Source organism: Gopherus flavomarginatus, chromosome 12 (assembly GCF_025201925.1).
Source record: "Gopherus flavomarginatus isolate rGopFla2 chromosome 12, rGopFla2.mat.asm, whole genome shotgun sequence".
Lineage (NCBI taxonomy): Eukaryota > Metazoa > Chordata > Testudines > Testudinidae > Gopherus > Gopherus flavomarginatus.
Window position 1 is genome coordinate 17,413,118 of NC_066628.1, and position 21,297 is coordinate 17,434,414.

The 21,297-nt window shown below is 45.2% G+C and overlaps 1 protein-coding gene across 1 annotated transcript; it reads right to left on the reverse strand.

Annotated features, from left to right (window-relative positions):
- Positions 1 to 4,291: 4,291 nt before the first annotated feature.
- LOC127032574 (olfactory receptor 14A16-like) lies at positions 4,292 to 5,212 on the reverse strand. The gene has a single exon (XM_050919869.1). The coding sequence runs from the start codon at positions 5,210 to 5,212 to the stop codon at positions 4,292 to 4,294; it is 921 nt and encodes a 306-aa protein (XP_050775826.1).
- Positions 5,213 to 21,297: the final 16,085 nt, after the last annotated feature.

Consider the following 21,297-nt stretch of genomic DNA (forward strand, 5'->3'; position numbering starts at 1 on the left):
ATTTACCAATGTGGCATTCTTTGGGGGGAGCAAGCCCAGTGTTCAAGCATAGGACAAGCACAGGTACAGGGCTAATTTAAGAAAATAAATTTAAATTATGTTTGGCACTCTTTAAGACTTTTGCTATCAGGTCAACCAAACATCTAGAGTCTATCATTTTTTTATCCAAAAAAAAATGGGCTTTTATAGAATTCCCCAAAATCTACAATTGTTCATGTTTTGGCAGGTGAGAAACAAACATTTTCAGCTAAAATGTGCAGTAAACTGATTTTTTCTCTGCCTAAATCCACCCCCCAAAAAAATGGGCTTTCAGTTCTGCTATGTATGGTGACAAAGTTCCTCCTCTACCTTGGTGGGTCCTGTGCTTGTTGACAGATTTGCTTGCCTCGCAGATTCACCCTGTGGGTCAAGAAACAGTCCAGAGACCTTCCGCTCTGGCAGAAGCCACAGTCCAGGTCAATTCCTCCTCTGTTTGATCAGGAGTTGGGAGGTTTGGGGGGAACCCATGCCTGTCCTCTACTCTGAGTTCCAGCCCAGGCCCCTGGGGACTGCAGCTGTCTAGAGCGCCTCCTGGTACAGTTGCATGACAGCTACAATTCCCTGGGCTACTTCCCCATAGCCTCCTCCCAACACCTTCTTTATCCTCACCACTGGACCTTTCTCCTGATGTCTGATAACAATTGTATTTCTCAGTCCTCCACCAGTATCCCTACTCACTCTCAGCTTCTTGCATACCTCTTGCTCCCAGTTCCTCACACACACACTTCCTCTCCTCTAGCTCCCCATGGCATGACTGGAGTGAGCCCTTTTATAGCATCAGAGGGGCCTTAATTAAAGTCAGGTGCTTAACTGCCTCACCTGACTCTTAGCAGGTTAATTGGAGTCAGGTGTTCTCATTGGCCTGGAGCAGCCCCTGCTCTGGTCACTCAGGGAACAGAAAACTGCTCCTCCAGTGGCCAGTATATCTCCCTTCTACTCCTCTGCTGTTGCAGCCCCTATTCTGGCTCCTCTTGGATATATTATTATGTTTTTGGTTGCACTTTTCCCCTCACTTGTTCATCTACGCACAAAGTCACATGACATCCTTGTCAACCTCCTCCTAGTTCTGGTCAAAATGGCCATTTACAACACCAGGGAGAGGAGGTTGGCAAACCGGATTTCCTACAACTGTGGGGCCTATTTCCACTCCTCTGTCCGTTCACGCATCCAGGCAGAGTTCCTCTGGGCAGTGTCCACTGGCTCCCTTGATGCCTTCTAGGAGCAGTGGGCATTGCTCAGGGTTCTCTGCTCTGTGCCCCCATCAGGTTCCCTTCATTTAGCCCTGTGACCTCATTCCTGTTCCTGTTATTTCATTGGTTGTCCCCCACAATTATTTGGTATCATGGACCTGTGGATCCTCCCCTTAGGCTGTGGGGAGATCCTTTAACCATAGGTGGACCCGTCCACTCCCTAAATACCAACAGGACTACTCTGCTGTTCCCAACTGGCCTGGGTCTATCACAGTATTTGAGGATACCTGAGATGTTCTGTGAAAATTTGCTTAATTGAGAACACAATTTTCCTTTGAAAACAAGATAAGCAGAAAATTTATGACCACCCTTAATTGAAAACAGAGCTTTAAGAAAGCCTAGATAACGCAAATATTGTCAATAATACAATAATTTCAAACCCACACACCTATTGCATCCATTCTTATTTCTGTTTCAGAGAGGTAGCTGCCAAATAGTAAAACTGAGTAAGCAGGAAAGCTGATATCCCACAGAATTTGTTTTGCAGACTAGTGCCTTTAAATTCAGGACGACAGCTGAACCAAGCAAGTAAAACCTACCTATCCTGACATTTAGAACAGGTGGACTTCAAGGAGATCAAGAATAGGAGACCTTGTGTCCAAACGGCAGCCAGTACCTGGATCCGTGGGGTTCTCTGAACTGCAAACTGGAAACACGTTTGCAATAACCTTCTGTGGAGACAATTAAATGGGTCAGTTCTTCTGTGAAATCCCCCAGCTCCTCAAACCTACTTGCTGTGACTCATATCTCAGTGAAACTGGAGCTATTGCCTTTAGTGTGTACTAAGCAGCTTTCTTTTTATAATTGTGTCCAGCCAGGGCCTCTGCACTGCTCTGGCAGCCGGGGGCTCTGCACTGCTCCCTGCTGTTCCAGCTCTGCTGCAGGCTCCACCCCTGCTCAGCCCCACCCCCACTCCCCTGAGCTCTGCAGCAGGGCTGGGCCTGCACTCACCAGCAGGGGGAATTGCAGAGACCTTTGTCCCATCCAGGGAGTTGTTCCCCCCTGCCCTGCCCACAGCCAGCCCCACACCTCCTGCTCTGCCAGCAGCCAGCCCCTGCTGCACCCTCTCCCCTGCCTCCAGCCAACCCCACACCCCCTGCCCTGCCCGCAGCCAGCCCCTGCTGCACCCTCTGCCCTGCCCACAGCCAGCCCCACAGCCCCTGTCTCCATCCAACCCACACGCCCTCCCCGCAGCCTGGCCCACAACCCCTGTCTTCAGCCAATCCCACACCCCTGCCCTGCCTCCATCCAGCCTCACACCCCCTGTCCTCAGACAGCCCCTGCTGCACCCCCCCTACCCTTCCTCCCTCAAATCCCACACCAGCCTGCCTCCAGCCAGCCCCACATCCCTGCCCTTGGGTGGGGTTTATACAGCGACACTGCACAACTACACAGGTCAAGGGCTCCATCTGAGCTGGAGTCACCTCCCTCAGGGGAGGACAGTGCCTCACAGACAGTTGTACTAATGCAAAGCTATGGACTCTACTCGTATATATTCTCTGTGTGGCCCCTTCTCCTCTCCCCCATCCCTGCACATACATAAAGTCACAGTCATAGAGTTCAAGGCCAGAAGGGATGACCAGATCATCCAGTCTGATCTGCTGTACTCCAACACCACCCACACACCAAACCCAACAACTGAAATTAGACCAAAGTGTTGCAGCCTTCAGGATATTAGACAGTTCTGTGCAACCAGCAGATAATAGGAGAGATTGAGGTGCACCAGTGCCCGAGGCCCCCACAATGGAAGGGAAATGATTTAGATACACGCAGAAAATCATGGCAAGTTATCCGCACCACATGTTGGAGAGTAAAGCGAACCCTGCTCAAGGTCCCTGCCAATCTGACTGGAGGGAAAAGTCTTTCCTGACTATCACATGATGATCAGTTAGACCCTGATCATGTGGGCAAGAACCAGCCAGCCAACCACCCAAGAGAGAGATAATGGATCAGTGCCACCTCAGAGCCCTGGCACATCCCACCCAATGTTCCATCTCCAGTTAGGGCTGCCCTGATGCTTCAGAGATTAAAAAAAAAACCCTCCCAGAATACACTGCGGGGGAGAATCCCTTCCTGACCCCTGCCAGTATCCAGACAAATGAAGCATGAACTTTTAGAAACATAAGACATACGCTGCAAAAGAGACCCAGGGTTGCTGAGCCCTGCCCTCTACCATCACAAGCAGCCCCATCATACAATCTCACTCAGACTTGTGTCCAGCTCTCTCTACAAATGAATTTGTTCACTTGCCCCCCACAACTTCTATTTAGAGGCTGCTCCAGAACCTTGCTCCACTGATGGTTAGAAACCTACCTGTAATTTCTAGCCAGTCTCTCCTTCACTCACATGCCCAAATGTACATGTAAGCCAGGCTGACATAGCCTGTCTTCTTGTCCCCCTGTAATGGTTAGGCCATGAATGGTGGTTTTATAAGACAATGGGTCAAGTCACCAGCTGGTGGCAATGGATATACAGCTCCATTGGAAGCAGTAGCACAGATCCACAGATGTTGCAAATCGCTTTAGGGCCACCAAAATCAATGGAACTACACTGATGTATTGAGGATCTACACCAAATGTCTTCTCTCACCTACCCCAGTCTTATACCAGTCTGACTCCTCTGATTCCAACAAAGCCATTCCTGATTTATACAGACAAACAAAATAACTCCCATCATTGTTTTCACTGATCATGGAATGGGTGCAAGTGACCAAACAGTGTAACAGTTATTGTTTTGACACGGAATGAAAGTCTGATTCCTTTTACGCACACAATTTACACAAATTTAACTCAACAACTGGGCCAGGTTTTCTACTGGTGTAAATCTCCCCAGCAGCAGTGACATCAGCAGAGTTAATCTGGATTTCCATTGGTGCAACTGAGATCAGAATCAGACCTGTTTGTGTGCAAGCTGTTTGGTCATGGAAATCACTGACATTAAATGAACAGATGCTAAATAAGAAAACTTTTATTAGATAAAGACAGAAATTAATTCTTGGTGAATTACCTACACCCAGTCAGTCTCCTCAGGGCCACTTTGATCTCCTTGTTCCTCATGCTGTAGATTATTGGATTCATGATTGGCAGCAATACAGAATAGAGAACAGCCATCACAAGATCCAGAGCAGATGGGGAGCTGGAGGTGGGTTTCAGGTAGGCAAAGCTAGAAATGAAAACAAACAAGGAGACCACAATGAGGTGAGGGAGCCAGGTGGAGAAGGCTTTATGCTGGCCTTGCTCAGAGGGGATTCTCAACACGGATTTGAAGATCTGAACATATGACATAGTGATAAAAATAAAGCAGCCTAAGAACAAACATATACTAAAAGCAATAACCCTAACTTCAGTCAGATATGAGTCAGAGCAGGTGAGCTTCAGTAGCTGGGGGATTTCACAGAAGAACTGATCCACCATGTTGCCTCCACAGAAGGTCAATGCAAATGTGTTCCCAGTGTGTAGCACAGAGTAGAGAATCCCACTGATCCAGGCACCAGCTGCCATTTGGACACAACCTCTGCTGTTCATTATTGTCTCATAGTGCAGTGGTTGGCAGATAGCGACATATCGGTCACACGCCATGATGGTGAGAAGAGAAAAATATGCTCCCAACAAGAAGAGAAGGAAAAAGTCTTGGGCAACACATCCAGCATAGGACATGGACTTGGTGTTGATGAAGGAGTTGGCCATGGATTTGGGAACATTCACAGAGATGGAGCCAAGGTCTAGGACAGACAGATTCATCAGGAAGAAGTACATGGGGATGTGAAGGTGGTGGTCGAAGACTATAACCATGAAGGTAAGAAGATTCCCCACCAGGGCTGCCAGGTAAATCAGTAGAAACACCACAAAGTGCAAAATCTGCAGCTTCCGAATTTCAGAGAATCCCAGGAGAAGGAACTCGGTCACTGTAGTTCGGCTGGACATTTTCTTTCTCAGGACATTGTTTGATGTCTGCGGAGGGAGGGAAGAGCAAGGGACAGCATTAGATCAGTAAAAATAACTTTCTTTTTGTGAAAACCACCTTAATTTCCTTGAGTCAGACCCTTAGCTTGTGAAGATTGGTGTAATAGGGGAATGAGGATGGGGAAAACAGCCCCACTGACTCAAGTGCAGTTACTCCTAATTTACACTAGGGTGATGGAGAGGAAAAATAGAAACAATTGCTTTCGAAGTATTTGTATAGCTCTGTCACTCAGAGGTGGGTGAACTCTGGATAACCGTGTATAAATGTTACTATCCTCAGTTTACCAAGGGGAATTGGGGATCTGCCTGGAAAGATTCTGCTGTCAGGGGCACTGCTGCAAATGTGGGGTAATTTCACTGCATGCCATGGAATTACTCCCACTTTATACTGCTCTAAACTGCAGCAGCATCTCACATGGAGGTAACCCAACCCAGTCATAATTACACAGTAATCTCGAGTTAGGAATACAGTTTAGGAGCTCTGATGCCCCATCCCCTGTTCTAGCGAGATTTTCACATTTGCCGTGAGACATAGATATACCGGCTCCCCTCCAGCTTCTCTAACCACTCAACAGAACCCCCTCCCATGAGCTTGGAAGAGAACCCAAGTAAATCCAACACTTCTCTCGGAGCTGGAAATACAGGCCAGGAGTTCTGGCTCTACCCACTGGACTCAACTCCCTCCCAGAGTTGGGAACACAAGTGACGTGTCATGACTCCCAGTCCCCTCCTCTAACCACTGCCTCAGACTGTATCTCATCCTCTGTCCCAGTGACTCTCCATTGCCATCAGCAATGACTGCTGCGAGTGAAAATGGAGAGTCACTGGGCTAACGAATGCTAGTGAGAATGATTCTCCAGCGTGGTACTTGGGTCACTCACCTGAAGATCTGAACATATGACACAGTGATAAAAATAAAGCATAACACTCATCTGGTGTATGGTTAAGGACTTAACCACTCAGCTTCAAGTTATGAGGGGTGCCTACCCCAGAGTCCTTATGATAGACAGAAATAGAACCCCCAGTTATGATTCCTCTCCTCTCCACCTTGGACTGAATTTCCACCCAGAACCACACATAAAACTCAGGTGGTCTCTGTCCCTGCTTGTCTTACCCACTAGACACCAATCTGTTTCCAGAACTGGGGATAGAACCCAGGAGTCCAGGCTCCTAGTCACCACTACGCTAACCCACCTGAATCAACTGCCCTTGCTGCAATTTAATAGACAGAAGTAACAATAAACTAAGAACTAGACACAAATTGATAGATAGATCAACAAACTAATAGAGAGACACAAGTAAGAAAAGAACAGATAGAGTGTGAGAGAAACACAGAACTAAAAAACTAACAGCTAGATAAGTAAAAACAAAGTAATTGAGAGAGAAAAGTACAAAGAGACAGACAAACAGCAATAACAACAAACTAATGTATACAGAGAGAAAGACATCAATGAGCTGATAGTGTTTGTCACAATTTTTGGATGACTTTAATGTAAACTCCTTAATCCATTATAAAAAATATGTGTGTCAATTTCATCAATTTCCCCACTCCCAATAAAAGGAAACTGAGGCACAGATTTTCTGCCCTCTCTTTCCTAAGGTAAGTTCTTTGGACTGCCTCAGTTTCCCATGCCCAAATTGAGCTAAGAGTGAAACTATGAAAAAAAAAAGTATTGTCACTTACAATTTCATCCTTAAAGTGCCACTGTGTAACTCCCAAATATATTTAATGGCAAGAGCAAACATATGGTGCTGGTCAATGTTGAATCTTCCCAGACTGAGATGTCTTTTCTCCTCCAGCTACACCCTGCAATTGGTCTCCCCCTCTCTCTCGAGCCCTTTGCACACTGCTCTAGACACCAATCTCTCTATCTAATGATCTTATCACTGTACTATGAGAGTCTGTTCCCACACTGCACCGAGGCTGAGCTGCTGGAAATACACTGAGATCTGTGCTGTCTGCAGATGAGCTGTGTGTCAAAAAGGCTGGTGCTGCAGGAAGATGATTTATCCATGTCTGTTTTCTAAGGGCTTGTGAGATTCACTGCCTGGAGCCCTCAACAGCCCAGAGGCAACAATTAATTTCTCTTGCCCTCTACTTCCCCGAAAAGTTTCCAGAAATTAAAATAATCACAATTACAATGATTTAGCAGGATCTAGAAGAAAGATTGTGAGGCAAACACTGCAGGCACAGAGGAATGTACTCCAGACACCTGGCATCAATTCCTACCCCTGCCACTGACCTGCTGTGTTATTTTGGGAAAGTCAATTGTTGGAGCTGTCTTTTCCCTCTCACCCTTTGACTGTCCCTGAGGTGGAGACTGTGTCTTACCTAATATAATGGGCCTCTTATATCAGATAATTAATTAATTAATTAATTATTCAAAAGCTAAAGTTCAAGATGTCCTGAGATCTGATCCCAACTATTCTTCAGACTCTGTTCAATCCCTTCATCGCTCCATTCCTCAGTTGTCATCCCTAAAATGGGGATAAGAGTTACAACTTGGAGTAGTTGGAATAGTTACAACATCTACCAATGTGATCTATGCCATCATGTGCCAGCAATGTCCCTCTGCCATGTACATTGGCCAAACCAGACAGTCTCTATGTAAAAGAATAAATGGACCCCAATCAGATGTCAAGAATTATAATATTCAAAAACCAGTCAGAGACACTTCAGTCTCCCTGGTCACTCGATTACAGACCTAAAAGTTGCAATATTACAACAACAACAACAAAAACTCTTCAAAAACAGACTCCAATGACAAACTGATGAATTGGAATTAATTTGCAAAATGGATATCATTAAATTAGGCTTGAATAAAGACTGGGAGTGGATGGGTCATTACACAAAGTAAAACTATTTCCCCATGTTTTTTTTTACCCTTGGCTCCCCCCCCCAATCCTCTCAACTTCTCGTCAACTGCTGTAAATGGATCATTACAAATTCAGCAAAATAGACAGAGGACAGATAGATACTTAGATATTTGGTTACCTCTTATTCAGTGCTCAAAGTATATTCACCTGTAAAAAAATAAATAAAAAAAAAATCCCAGCACACTGTCCAACTGCTTTGCATATGAACATTTGTTAGACATACCTGGTCTGTTAATATGTGAATACAGAAATGTCACTCACTTTAATAAAATCACCAGAAATGACATAGGAGTTCTAATGATCTTCATTCTACACTATGGTAGAACCCTGTTAAATAGAAAGATCTGGTGACTATATTGCTGTCTGATGTCTCTTTGAACCAAAGTTCTCTGTTGTAATGATTGTTTTGTTTCTGATATTTACATGGCAAGGATTTGTAAACTTGTTAAATCTTCCTAAATAAACAGTTTAAAAAAATGGGCATGTTGATCAAGCTGCCAGAGAAAAGTTCAGCTCCTAGTTTAGACTGATATAAATTTGGAGTAAATTCACTGACACTAAAGTAGATCAATAGAAATAATCAGGATTTATATCAGTGTGAGAGAAGAATTAAGTTCATTCTTAAAAGGGACCACAGTAGTTTGCGCTGGTCAGAGGTTAAAAAAGTAGCATTGTCAGTTGAAGTGTAAAACAATTGCCCTTTTGGGAATGAAACATTCTGAAATTCCAGTACAAAAACACTTTTCATTAATTTTTTTCCTTAATTTTACTTTGAAACATGGTCAACATTGAAAAAATAATGTTTAGATTTTGTCAAAATGAAATCTGAAACAAAATCATTTTGATTCACCTGAAATTTAGAAAAATAGCATTTTCAGTTTGATCCACAATTATTTTTTTTCTTATTTTTCACAATTGCCAGTGAAATGAAAAATCTATTATTCACCCAGCTCTATTTGGATTTTGCCTCCTGCATATCATAGGAAATTTCATGTGCTAGATTATGAGCAATAAGAAAGGAGGAAAGTAGCTTTTATTGTGTTCAATAGTTGCCATTTAAACACACAGGCAAACACACAAGCATCCATGAGGTATCTTCCACAGACTGATGCACGCACACACACACCATGATGCTCACTCACACTTCACACAAGCAGGCACACATACACTATCCAACATGCAAACACTCACTCTAACACACCAGCCTAAATGCACCAAACACACTCTTTCCCCAGCACAAAAACAATCATAGACACACGCTCACTGGCTCTCACACATAAACACAACACCTTTATGTCCCAGTTTAGATGGTGCACTGTGTATAGTGATGTCACAAAATAAGGAACTGGATGTGAGTTTGGCAATGAGAACAAACCACTTTGAGGGCCAAGGCATCTGTTCCCACAAATTCTCTGGGCTGAGAATTGGCAATGGACAAAGTGAGGATGGGGGCTGTCTACAAACCCCTGGCACAACCAGCTCCCCAGCACTGAAATGGAAACTTGGGAATCCATCGTAAATCTGCTGGGTTCTTGGTGCTGAGGCACTTGCATGATCTATCTCTTTATTCATGTATATAGTCTGTTGCCCCACTGTCTTGAACCTTCTGTCTCAGCTACATATAACCATCACTGTGATATTTGAGGAATGTGTAGGGCTGATGTCAATTCTCCTACATGAGAGTATTTATTTGTATTGCCCTCAGAACACTCCCAATATTATTATTACCTATCTTTGGTGAAAAAGTGGCAGATCTGCAAAATCTACACAGAGCCTGCCTTCTCCTAGGGTGAGGCCAAAGCAGTGCAGTGGCTTATTTTTCTTACCACCTTTGAGATGCTTTGGGGTCAGATGCCTGTTGTGAACGAGAGGAATATTCACACCATGTATTGTGTCCACGTCTGTATTTCTGGGTAGGATTTTTGCCTTTCTCCAAGGTTTGTGAGAGAAGACATCTGAGTTTGGAATACCTGCAGCTGATGTATTGATTTATAGTTATAAATTGCTGAACAAGCCTATTTAGGAGCCAAATTTTGAGTTACTTATAAGTGTTTAATCAAGCAAGACTCTGGTTGGGCCAGACTGGGATCTCAATAACACCAGAGTAAAGCTGAAGTCATTGGAGTTATTTTGGCTTCATCCCCGAGATCAGAATTTCCTCCATCGTGAGTTTTGCCTGAGTAAAGATAGAGTGAATCTGTCCACCTCATTGTACCAGTTTTGCAGTGGTGTAAGCCCACTGAAGTCAGTGGAACTATGGTGGCATAAAACTGGTATAATGGAGAGAAGAATATAGATCAAGGACTTCAAGATTTAAAAAAAAAACACTCTGGTTACTATTCCTTGTTCATGTGCAACATCTGAATGAAAATTATGCACAATGCAGACAACAGCTTTATTCTTTTAGGAAAACTAAACTAATAGTTCACTATTACGGTCTTGTCTTGCCTATGCAATGCTCTTTCCCTTGCTACCTCTATAAGTAGTCTTGGAAGGATTAGATTTGTATCAGTAAATTTTGGGAAATGTTGATTTCAGCATACACACACAAACCAGTGAACAAATATTTTCTTCAATATTTCCAGAGAGGCAAAGTGAGAAAAATGCTGCTTGAGAACTTATGAGTGTTTGGTTTAAGGATATTGACTCTGCATATTTTGACATCATGTTGAAACGTTGTGCTTTCATAGTTCTCAAGTTTTAACTTTTTGAATCTCAACATGTACTATCATTAAATAACTATTGTCTGACCCCTCAATCATTTCCTTTAAATGAGAAAATTTAAACTGATAAAAATAAAAAAATGCTTAATGATAAACATCAATACTATCAGTAAAAATTATATATTGTTATAAACAGACAGTTAAGAGTTAATGCCTCTTTTACCTGAAAAGGGTTAAGAAGTTCACCTAGCCTAGCTGACACCTGACAGGAGGAACCAATGGAGGAACAAGATGTTTCAAAAAGAAGGAGGGTTTTTTCCTTTGTTTAGTTTTCAGTTTCAGCTGGAGTGAAAAAGATCAAGGAACCAGCCTCTTATCAGAGTAGTTAGTTTTAGAAAGGAATAAATAGGTTTATGTTTATTTCTTTGTAACCTGTCTTGTGCAATTAGAGGCAGAATCAAATTGGTTATTTGGATATTTTCATTGATATACTAAGTTTTTGCCCAGGGGTACATCTTCTGTGTTTTGAATCTTTTGTCTGTGAGAGTAGCTGGTATGCTAATCTCTCCCAGAGAGTTCTCTTTTAGCTTTCTTTTCTTTAATTAAAAGCCTTTTTTCTTAATACCTGATTGATTTTTCTTTGTTTTTAGATCCTTGTGGGTTGGATCTGGATCCACCAGGAGTTGGTGGGAAAAAGAAAGGGGGATGGTTAATTTCTCCTTGTTTTAAGATCCAAGGGGTTTGGATCTGTGTTCACCAGGAAATTGGTGAAGATTCACAAGGCTACCCAAGGAAGGGAGTGCTTGTGAATGGTGGCAGCCAGGCCAGATCTAAGCTGGTAATTGAGTTTAAAGCTTCTCATGCAGGTCCCCCACATATGTACCCTAAAGTTCACAGTGGGGAAGGTACCTTGGCATATATATATATATATATATATATATATATATATATATATGAATTAAATACTGCCAAGCCTATCTATAAGATACTAATGTGTTTGTTTTTATTAAAGGAATAAATGTCAGCCCTAGTTCAGCCCTCTTCTGCTGGGGGACAAACCTTCTTTGCATCTCCAGCCTAAATTTACTTATGGCCAGCTTATCTGCATTAGTTCCTGTGCCAGCATTGTCCTTTAGCATCAATAGCTCTTCTCCCTCCCTGGTGTTCATCCCCTTGATCTATTTATAGAAAGTGACCACATCCCCTCTCAGCAGGTGTTTTGCTCAGCAAAACACGCCATGTTCTTTTAAGGTATATTAGAGAAAGAGAATAAGGATCATTTCCTTTACTCTAATCCTGAGCAGTGCCCTTCTCCTGCCCTCCGCGTGCAGAACATGATGTGCTGAGGAAGAAAATGTCCAAATGAACCACCGTGACTGGGTTCCTTCTCCTGGGAATCTCTGAGGTTCGAGAGCTGCAGGTTTTATACTTTGTGGTGTTTCTAGGGCTTTACCCAGTAGCCCTGAAAGGGAATCTCCTTTTTATCATCCTTGTAGTGCTTGACCACCACCTGCACACCCCCAGTTACTTCTTCCTGATGAATCTGTCCATCTTGGACCTTGGATCCATCTCCCTCACTGTCCCCAAGTCTGTGGCCAAATCCCTACTACACACCAGGTCAATTTCTTATGATGGATTAAATTCCCAAGTCTTTCTCTTCATCTTCTTCACTGTGGCTGACATTGCTTTTCTCACCATCATGGCGTATGATTGATATGTTGCCACCCACCAATCACTGCACTATGAGATTATAATGAACAGGAGAGCTTGTTTTCCAAATGGCAGACAGTGTCTGGATCACTGCAGTTCTCCTTTCTAATCTGCACACTGGGATCATGTTTCCACTAACCTTCTGGGGCGGCAACATGGTGGCTCAGTTCTACTGTGAAATCCTCCAAATACTCAAGCTGGCCTGTTCTGACCTGTACCATGGCGAAACTGTGTTTATTTACTTTAACATATTCTTAGGGTTAAGCTGCTTTGGTTTTATAATTGTGTTGTATGTACAGACTTTCAAAACAGTACTGAGAATCTCTTCTGAGCAGGGTTGGCATAAAGCCTTCTCCGTCAGCCTTCTTCACCTCATTGTGGTATCCTTGTTATTTTGCAAGGCTGTTTTTGCTTACATGATGCACACCTCCCGCTTTCCATCAGGTCTGAAACTTGTGGTGTGTGTGCTTTATTTCATGGTGCCTCCTTTGATGACTCATAGAGTCATAGAATATCAGGGTTGGAAGGGACATCAGGATGTCATCTAGTTCAACCCCCTGCTCAAAGCAGGAACAATCTTCCAATAAATCATTCCAGCCAGGGCTTTGTCAAGCCTGACCTTAAAAACCTCTAACGAAGGAGATTCCACCACCTGCCTAGGTAACACATTCTAGTGCTTTACCATCCTCCTAGTGAAATAGTGTTTCCTAACATCCAACCTAAATCTCCCCCACTGCAACTTGAGACCATTACTCTTGTTCTGTCATCCCCTACCACTGAGAATAGTCTAGATCCATCCTCTTTGAAAACCCCTTTCAGGTAGTTGAAAGCAGCTATCAAATCCCACCTCATTCTTCTCTTCTGCAACTAAATAATCCCAGTTCCCTCAGCCTCTCCTCATAAGTCATGTGCTCCAGCCCTCTAATCATTTTTGTTGCCCTCCGCTGGGCTCTTTACAATTTTTTCCACTCCTTCTTGCAGTGTGGGGCCCAAAACTGGACACAGTATCCCAGAGGAGGTCTCACCAATGTCAAATAGAGGGTAATGATCACCCCCCTCAATCTGCTGGCAATGCTCCTATTTATACAGCCCAAAAATCTGTTAGCCTTCTTGGAAACAAGGGCACAATACTGACTCATATCCAGCTTCTCATCCACTATAACCCCTAGGTCCTTTTCTGCAGAACTGCCTGCCTAGTCACTCAATCCCCAGTCTGTAGCAGTGTGGTCCGATCATCTACAGCATGAGGAACAAGGAGATCAAAGGTTCCTTGAAGATACTAACTGGATGGAGTTTATTCACCAAAAATAAAATTTCCAGATTTCTCCCATGACCATGGTTTCATTCTGTGTTTCCTTACAGATATAATCAAATGACGACCTTATTGCCTCCAAGGGAATGTGATGTGCAATCTTTTTTTATAAAAAATGGTGTGTTCACAGTGGTAATAATCCAGACTAAATTCACTGAAGTCAGTAGAGTTACTTTAGATTTATTGCAGTGTAAATCAGATAAGAATTGATTGATCAATTTAGCTATAAATTGCAAAACAAAGAAACAAACAAACAAAAAAGAGCAAAATCCTTTGTTAACACAGACTTAAGGTTTCCAAGTGATAGTTCAGACACTTCCAGAATTTTGTATTGTACAGGAAAATTTAAACTTTGGAAAGCCAAGAAATAGAGAGTTAATGTACACGCTAATACAACCTTAACTCTGCCCCCAGGAGCTGACAATAGCCCCATGGAATTCTCTGTATTAAACTCTAGCTGCATTCATTGGGCTAGCTGTAGCTGACTAGAATGGTGGAGGGTGAAGAGTAGTGTGTTTGTGATATGAGGAGCTTTTGGGATTAGTTGAGGAGCACCACAGAGCTGTGTTTGTAATATGGGGAGATCTGGTTTCACCCCCGCACCTGATGTGTGATCAAAGGAAGGAGGTGCATGTGTCCCTTGAGGGTCCCGTCTGCATCATTTCAATACAGAATTGTGTAGGTCATGTCAGTAGCAGGGCCCTGGGGTCATCTTCTCAGTGGTGAGGGGGAATATGAGAGCAGGCTGTGGATTTAATAAAGGATAGGAGGAAATAGAGTTTAGGTAGTCTCCTGTGTGCAAGTGTGAAGGGGCTCTAAAAGTGGAATTAGTTAAATTGTACCGATGTGGCATTCTGTGGGGGGAGCATGCTCAATGGTCAAGCATAGGGCAAGCACAGGGAGTGCCTGTCCATTGCAGTGATAGGGCAGAGCAGGAGTGTTGGTGTTAGGAGTGTTGTGGAGCATCACTCAAAAGGGGTAGAGTTAAGGTTATGTGGGCATTTACCTTACCTTACCTTAATTCTGCATGTCCAGGTTTTCAGAATCTTGAGTTTTGCTGAACTGGATCTTCGGGATGAGCATGAGATCTTAACTCTGGGAGGTCTTAACTCTGTTTCAATGAAGTTTTTGGCTATTTAAATTCCTAGATGTTTGAAGAGAAAAAAAAATATTGGTAGGAGTAAGTGGTCCTTGTGGTGTCTGTAGATAGCAGTGGATATGGAGGATGAGAGAAGCAAAAGGCTCTTTTCAGAACCACAATTTTTTTTGTGGATTGGCGCTGTAGTATGTGCCTTTCTGGGTTCCCCTCACATCCACACCCAGAACCTCTCGATAAGTACAGAACAAAGTCGGATACATCCATCTGCCACATTGGATGCTCAGAGAAGTGGCCTGTTCATCTTAGTGAGCTATTCTGAGCTGAGCGAGAACCCTTCCAGGAGATGGTGCAGCCTGAATCAATCGCTCTGAGACGTGTTAACTGCTCCACTCGTAGCACTCACCTCAGTGCCAGCAGGGTCTTCATGTGCTGTCAGTGCATGGTCCCCATGTGCCTCTTCTTAGCTTCACACCCCAAGAGGTGACACTTCCCTAGACCTAGCACACATGGGGAAGGGCTTAGGGAGACAGATTCAGCCACTCAGCAGGGCAAGGTCAAAGCTCCCAAGATCACGTGAGGGGAGCAGGGAGGGTTGGACCCCCATAGATGGGTTAGGAATCCCCAGATATTAGCACAGACATGGGAGGGGAATGTGGGATTGTCAGGTGCCCCTGTCCCCAATATTCCCCCAGGCTGCTTCCACTCACTCTCATGTTTCCCTTCCCAGTGTCCCACCCCTCCCCATCTCCTCACACTAAACCCATCTCCTATTCACCCTCCTCATTTATCCTCCTTGCCATAATCACCCCTCCTCTCATGGTTCCCAATACTCCTCTCTCTCTTTCCCACCAACTCTTCCACCCCCAATCATCCCCACTCCCCCTCCCAGGGAGCATGTGCATGGGTTTATTTTCATTTCAAAAAGAGTTTCAGCACCTTCTCAATATTCGGCTGTGCTAAAGTGACAGTTCCCCAAGATTAGAAACCCTTCAACAGAGGCAGATGTTACCTGCTTTTAGTCACAGATTTCTGCCCAGGGTTAGATTTTAAGTCACAGGGCCTAGGTTTGTTGACCAGAACATTCTCCTTTCAGCAGCTATGGGGCTGTGAGTCAGAAACAGTTTTCAGCCATCTCCGCCTCTCACCATGCACATGCACAGTGCAATCCGTTCGGCGTGACTCCAAGCACTGCAAAGGCTGACGCACCTGACTGAGAACTAAACACTGTGGCTAATATCTCTGTCACTTTATTTCCCCCAAGGGCGAGTAGGTGGACTGCACTCTGCTGAGCTTTGGAGTCCCTGGTTTGAGAATCTGAGCCCCAGTTTGATCTCTAGCTGTGCACAATAAATCAGCATCAAAATGCACCAACGGTAAGAAAAGTTAGAAATATTCCACTGCAGTCAACTGATTTCCCTCTCACTCACCCTGGTGTAAATCAGGAGTAATCCCACTGGAGTCAATGGGGCTGATCCCCCCATCACTCATTGCAGGGTAAGTCCATGATGTTACAGTGGCGTATGTCTGGTTTCAGGAAGAGGAGATTCAGGCCCTTTGACTCCAGCCTCTGTCGCATCCTCCACCCCGTGAACGCTCTTACTCTAGTCCCAGGGTGTCTCCTTCCTTCTACCTGACCTAGCCCAGACACCCAAACAACCCCTAATTCCCTCCCTCTCCTCTCACAACCCTCCATCTCATGGATGCTCTTGGTCCCTGTTCTTTGAGATTCCCTGTGACGAGGCAAAGTGGCCCCGCACTGGTACCGCAGGAGTTAATCCTTTTTTCCTAGCAGAGGAAGCCATGCCCTGGAAGCTCTGCTGGGCATGCTTCAGCTGGAGAACAAGTATAAAAGCCTGCAGAGCTGCTCAATCTGTGTTGACTGCTGGAGGAGAAGGAGGCACGCTGCTAGCTCCTGAAGAGGGAAAGCCTGCGCATCAAGATCCAGAAGCCAGCCAAGCCGGAACGCACCCTGATACATAGATGGAGGACGTCACAGGAGGGGAACAGACCAGAGGAACCCTCGAAGCAGAGAACCTGGTAAATATGGTAGGAAGTGACCCAGGGGAACTATAGAGGCAATTGTTATTAAAGCTGCATAGGAGCTCGGTGTGTTGTGGGCAGATCCTTGCCAAGCTCGTGGTAATGGGAGTCTACCACTACCAGGGCCTGGGGTTGGGATCCAGTGGAGAGGGTGGGCTTGGATCCCCCTACCACCCCTTCCCCCTGAATTGGGAGAATTCTATGGATTCCGGGCACTAGGCCACACGACCCCTCTTGTGAGGGGAATTGCATGGACTCTGGCCATTAGGCCACATTGTGTCCACGTGGAGGCGGGAGATAATGTTATATGGACCCTGGACACTGGACCACACTGCCCTGATGCTTGGGGGCGGGAATCTTATGGACTCTGGCCACTAGGCCACACTATCTTGCTTGCAAGGGGGATTGCATGGACTTGGGACATTAGGCCCTGCTCCCACATGGAGTCAAGTTATATGGACCCTGGACATTGGGTGACACTACCCCGGTGCTTGGGGGTGAGTTACATGGACTCCGGCCACTAGGAAGCGCTAACCTGACCAAGGGGTTGATGGTGTGGATGAAGGCCATTAGGCCGCAACTGGCTGCCTGCCAAAAGGCGGGCTAGTGAACTTGTGAGTGGCAAGGTCCTGACACCCAATCACACAACTGCCACAAAGGGGCAGTGCGGGCAAAGCCCCCCACACACCCCCCTCCCATGGCCCAGAGTCAATTCCCCACCTGGAGTTCCTGACTCAGCTTCCTCAGAGATCCCTGCTGAACCCCTCTGGCCCATCAGTCCCCTCCTCTGCTCAGACCCACTCCCGACATGACCCAGCCCCAGAGAACAGTCTCCTACCCCTGCTTCCTTTTGTCCCACCTCAAAACACCAGACATTTTCTACTGCTTTTCTCCATTGGCCAGCCCTGGCCACCACTTCCTTCCCACACCACTTTCCTCCTTCCTCTACCTGGCCCTCTCTAGAGCTAGGGGGGCTTTCAGTCCCTCATCTCATTTGGTCCATCACCTCTCAGCCAAGCCTGCCCAAGGAGGGGAGAAGGGAGCGCCCATCTGTGGAGTAGATCCCTGTCTGCTAGGAACTACAGAGAGTCCCAGCAACTCAGGACATTCAGTGAAGGGACATAGCAATGGCTGCTGGATAATACAGCAGTGGGAACATGAGAGAGAGAGACAGAGTGAACCAAACTATTCTGACAGTGGGTGCATAGATGGCTAGATAGATATGACCAATGATTCCTAACACTGGAGGCTCGAATGCATCGCAAGCTGGGAAAAATTTAACAAAGATCAGATCAGTAAGTTTGCCATTTCAATTAAACATATTAGACTATTAATATACAGGGCTAATTTAAGAGCATAACATTTGAATTATGTCTAGAACTCTTTAAAACACTTGCTATCAAGTCGGTCAAACATCTAGAGTCTATCAGATTTGTTTTTTTATCAAAAAAATTGTTTTCATAGACTTCCCAAAAATCTTCAATTGTTCATGTTTTGACAATTGAGAACCAAACATTTTCAGAAAAAAAATGCAAAAAACTGGAGTCAATGGGGCAGATTCCACTGTCTCTCATTTTAGGGTATTTCCATGGTGTTACACTGGAGTATCTCTGGTTTCAGGGAGACGAGATTGAGGCCGTTTGACTCCAGCCTCTGCTGCATCCTTTACCCCCTGAACACTCTTACTTTAGTCTCTGGGTATCTCCTTCCCTCTGCCAGCCCCAAACAACCTCACCCCCTAATCCCTTCCCTCTCCTCTCACTACCATCCACTTCACGGATGTTCTTGGCAGGACCGGCACTAGGTTTTTTGTGCCTTAGGCGCACGGCCATTTCACCACCTCCCGTGCTGATCCCGCAGCTCCAGTGGAGCTGCCGCAGTTATTCCTGAGGAGGGTCCGCTGGTCCGCAGCTCCACTGGAGCCGCGGACCAGCGGACCCTCCACAGGCATGCCTATGGCAGGTCAACCGGAGCTGCCTGCCGCGCCCTCCCGGCAAAATGCCGCCCCCCCGAATAATCCTGGCACCCTAGGCGATTGCCTAGGCTGCCTAAATGATAGGGCTGGCCCTGGTTCTTGGTCCCTCTTCTTTGAGATTCCCCATCCCATGACCCAGACCCTATTCCTCACCCAGATTTTCTGAGAATATCGGACATTCTGGTACTTCTGGGAAAGCTGTGAGCCCGCCCCTGCCTGCGTGTCCCCACCAGCCAGTGTGACCTTGCATTCAACTCTCGTCTGTGATACTGAACAAAACCATACCTGGTTTTGTCTCAGTACCAGACAGGGGACAAGTCACACAAAATGGGGATTATCCGGATTAAAACCAAATGAATGGCCATCTACCTCAACCCCTACACCTCCCAACAGTTTCTGCACAGATTCCTAGATACCTCCTCTGCCAGGAATATGTTCCAACAAACCAGATCTCCTGCATTCTGTCCCAGAGGCACTGGTGGTGGATATATTGTCCAACAGTGAACAGTGTGGCTCCCTTCTGGAGCAGGGCCTAATGGAGTTAAAGGAGTCCTTGGGAACTTGCATTTAACTCCTCAGAATTCTTAAAAAATCACAGCTCTGCTCTTAGACCAACGCCCTGTCTTCTCCCTAGACAGGATGCCACCGGGTTAGGTGTCAGACACACTGCCTTGGAGGAGTGCACTTGCTTTATAGGTGAAAAGAAGGATTTAGTTCTTGAAGGCTCTCAATTAAGGAGCCAACTAACAAGAGACTGAAAACAGACTTTAGTCTAGGATTGTAAAGGTCTGAAGGGGGTTTGGACCCTAGGTCCCATCAATGAAAACTATTGCAGAATATTCATAGGATTTAAGACCAGAAGGGACCATTCTCTCACTCAATCTGAGTCTTCTGACCTCCTGTAGATCACAGGCCATTTACCTGTCTTGAGGCCAATAACTTATGTTTGACAAACTTATGTTTCAGAAGGGCATTCAGCCTTGATCTAAAGACATCAAGCGATGGAGAATCCAGCACTGGTCTTGGTAAAAGTTCCTCAGAACTCTTGAAAAATCACAGCTCTGGTATTAGGCCAACCTCCTGTCTTCTCCCTAGACAGGACGCCACCGGCTTAGCTGTCAGACACACTGCCCTGGAGAAGTGCACTTGTTTATGGGTGAAAAAAAAGATTTAGTTCTCAAGGGCTACCAGTTAAGGATCAAACTACCAAGAGACTGAAAACAGGCTTTAGTCTAGAGCCGCGGTCGCCAATGCAGTGCCTGCGGGCACCATCCCTTGTGCCCTGGGTCCTGGCCAGCATTTGAGCATCCGCCGAAATGCTGCTGAAATTCAGTGGAATTTCGGCGGCGACTCCTCTCAATGATGCCACTTGCTACCAACAAGCAGCATCATCGAGTGGCGTCCCTGCCGAAATGCCGCCGAAATTCGGTGGCATTTTGGCGGATGCTCAACCGTCACCACGGTCCTTCATCTGGCACCCTCCAGATGAAAAGGTTGGGGACCACTGCCCTAGGGAATCTGGACCCTAGGTCCCATCAATGAAAATTTTTGCAGAATATTCATAGAATTTAAGGCCAAAAGGGACCATTAACTCACCCAGTCTGAGTCTTCTGACTTCCTATAGATCACAGCCCATTTACATCTGTCTTGAGCCCAATAATTAATGTTTGACGAACACATGTTCCAGAAGAGCATACAGTCTTGAACTAAAGACATCAGGTGATGGAGAATTCAGCACTGGCCTTGGTAAAAGCTGCCAAGGTGAATTGGAAGTCCAGTCTCATTGAAGGGAATTTTCAAAGCTACTTGCGGAATTTGATAGATTGGAAGTTCTGAACCTTATTGTATTCGTGTCCCATTATATGGTTTAGCATATGCAAAAGGGATTTTGCTGCTCTTTCATCATTTCCTCAGTGGCAGCTGCAGCACTAGGAAGAGAAAAGAAGTCTGAGTGGGGACCTGATAGTCTTCAAATATGTTACGGGCTGTTATAAAAAGGATGGTGAACAATTGTCCTCCATGTCCACTGAAGATAGGACAAGAAATCATGGGCTGAATCTGCAGCAAGAAAGATTTAGGTTAGAGATTACTAAAAGTTTTCTATCTCTAAGGACTCTGGGAGATGCCGAGGAGAGGATTGTGTGCTAGTTCAGAGAGAGATGCCTAAGTCCCATCTGGGAGGTCCCTGTCTCTGCTAGAGAACCACAAACCAGTGGAAGATAGGTGTGTGCTTGGTCTAGGGCCCGATCTGGTAGTACCCACTACTTGATGATATCAAATGGATACTCCCATCTAATCAAACATACCTAGCCCTCCCAAACCCCCACCCACATATTCCAAAAACATGTGGAACAAAGAAACAAATTAACC

Bases quoted from the DNA above. Each gene is read 5' to 3' on its own strand.
- LOC127032574 (XM_050919869.1), bottom strand. From the start codon at position 5,212: ATGTCCAGCCGAACTACAGTGACCGAGTTCCTTCTCCTGGGATTCTCT.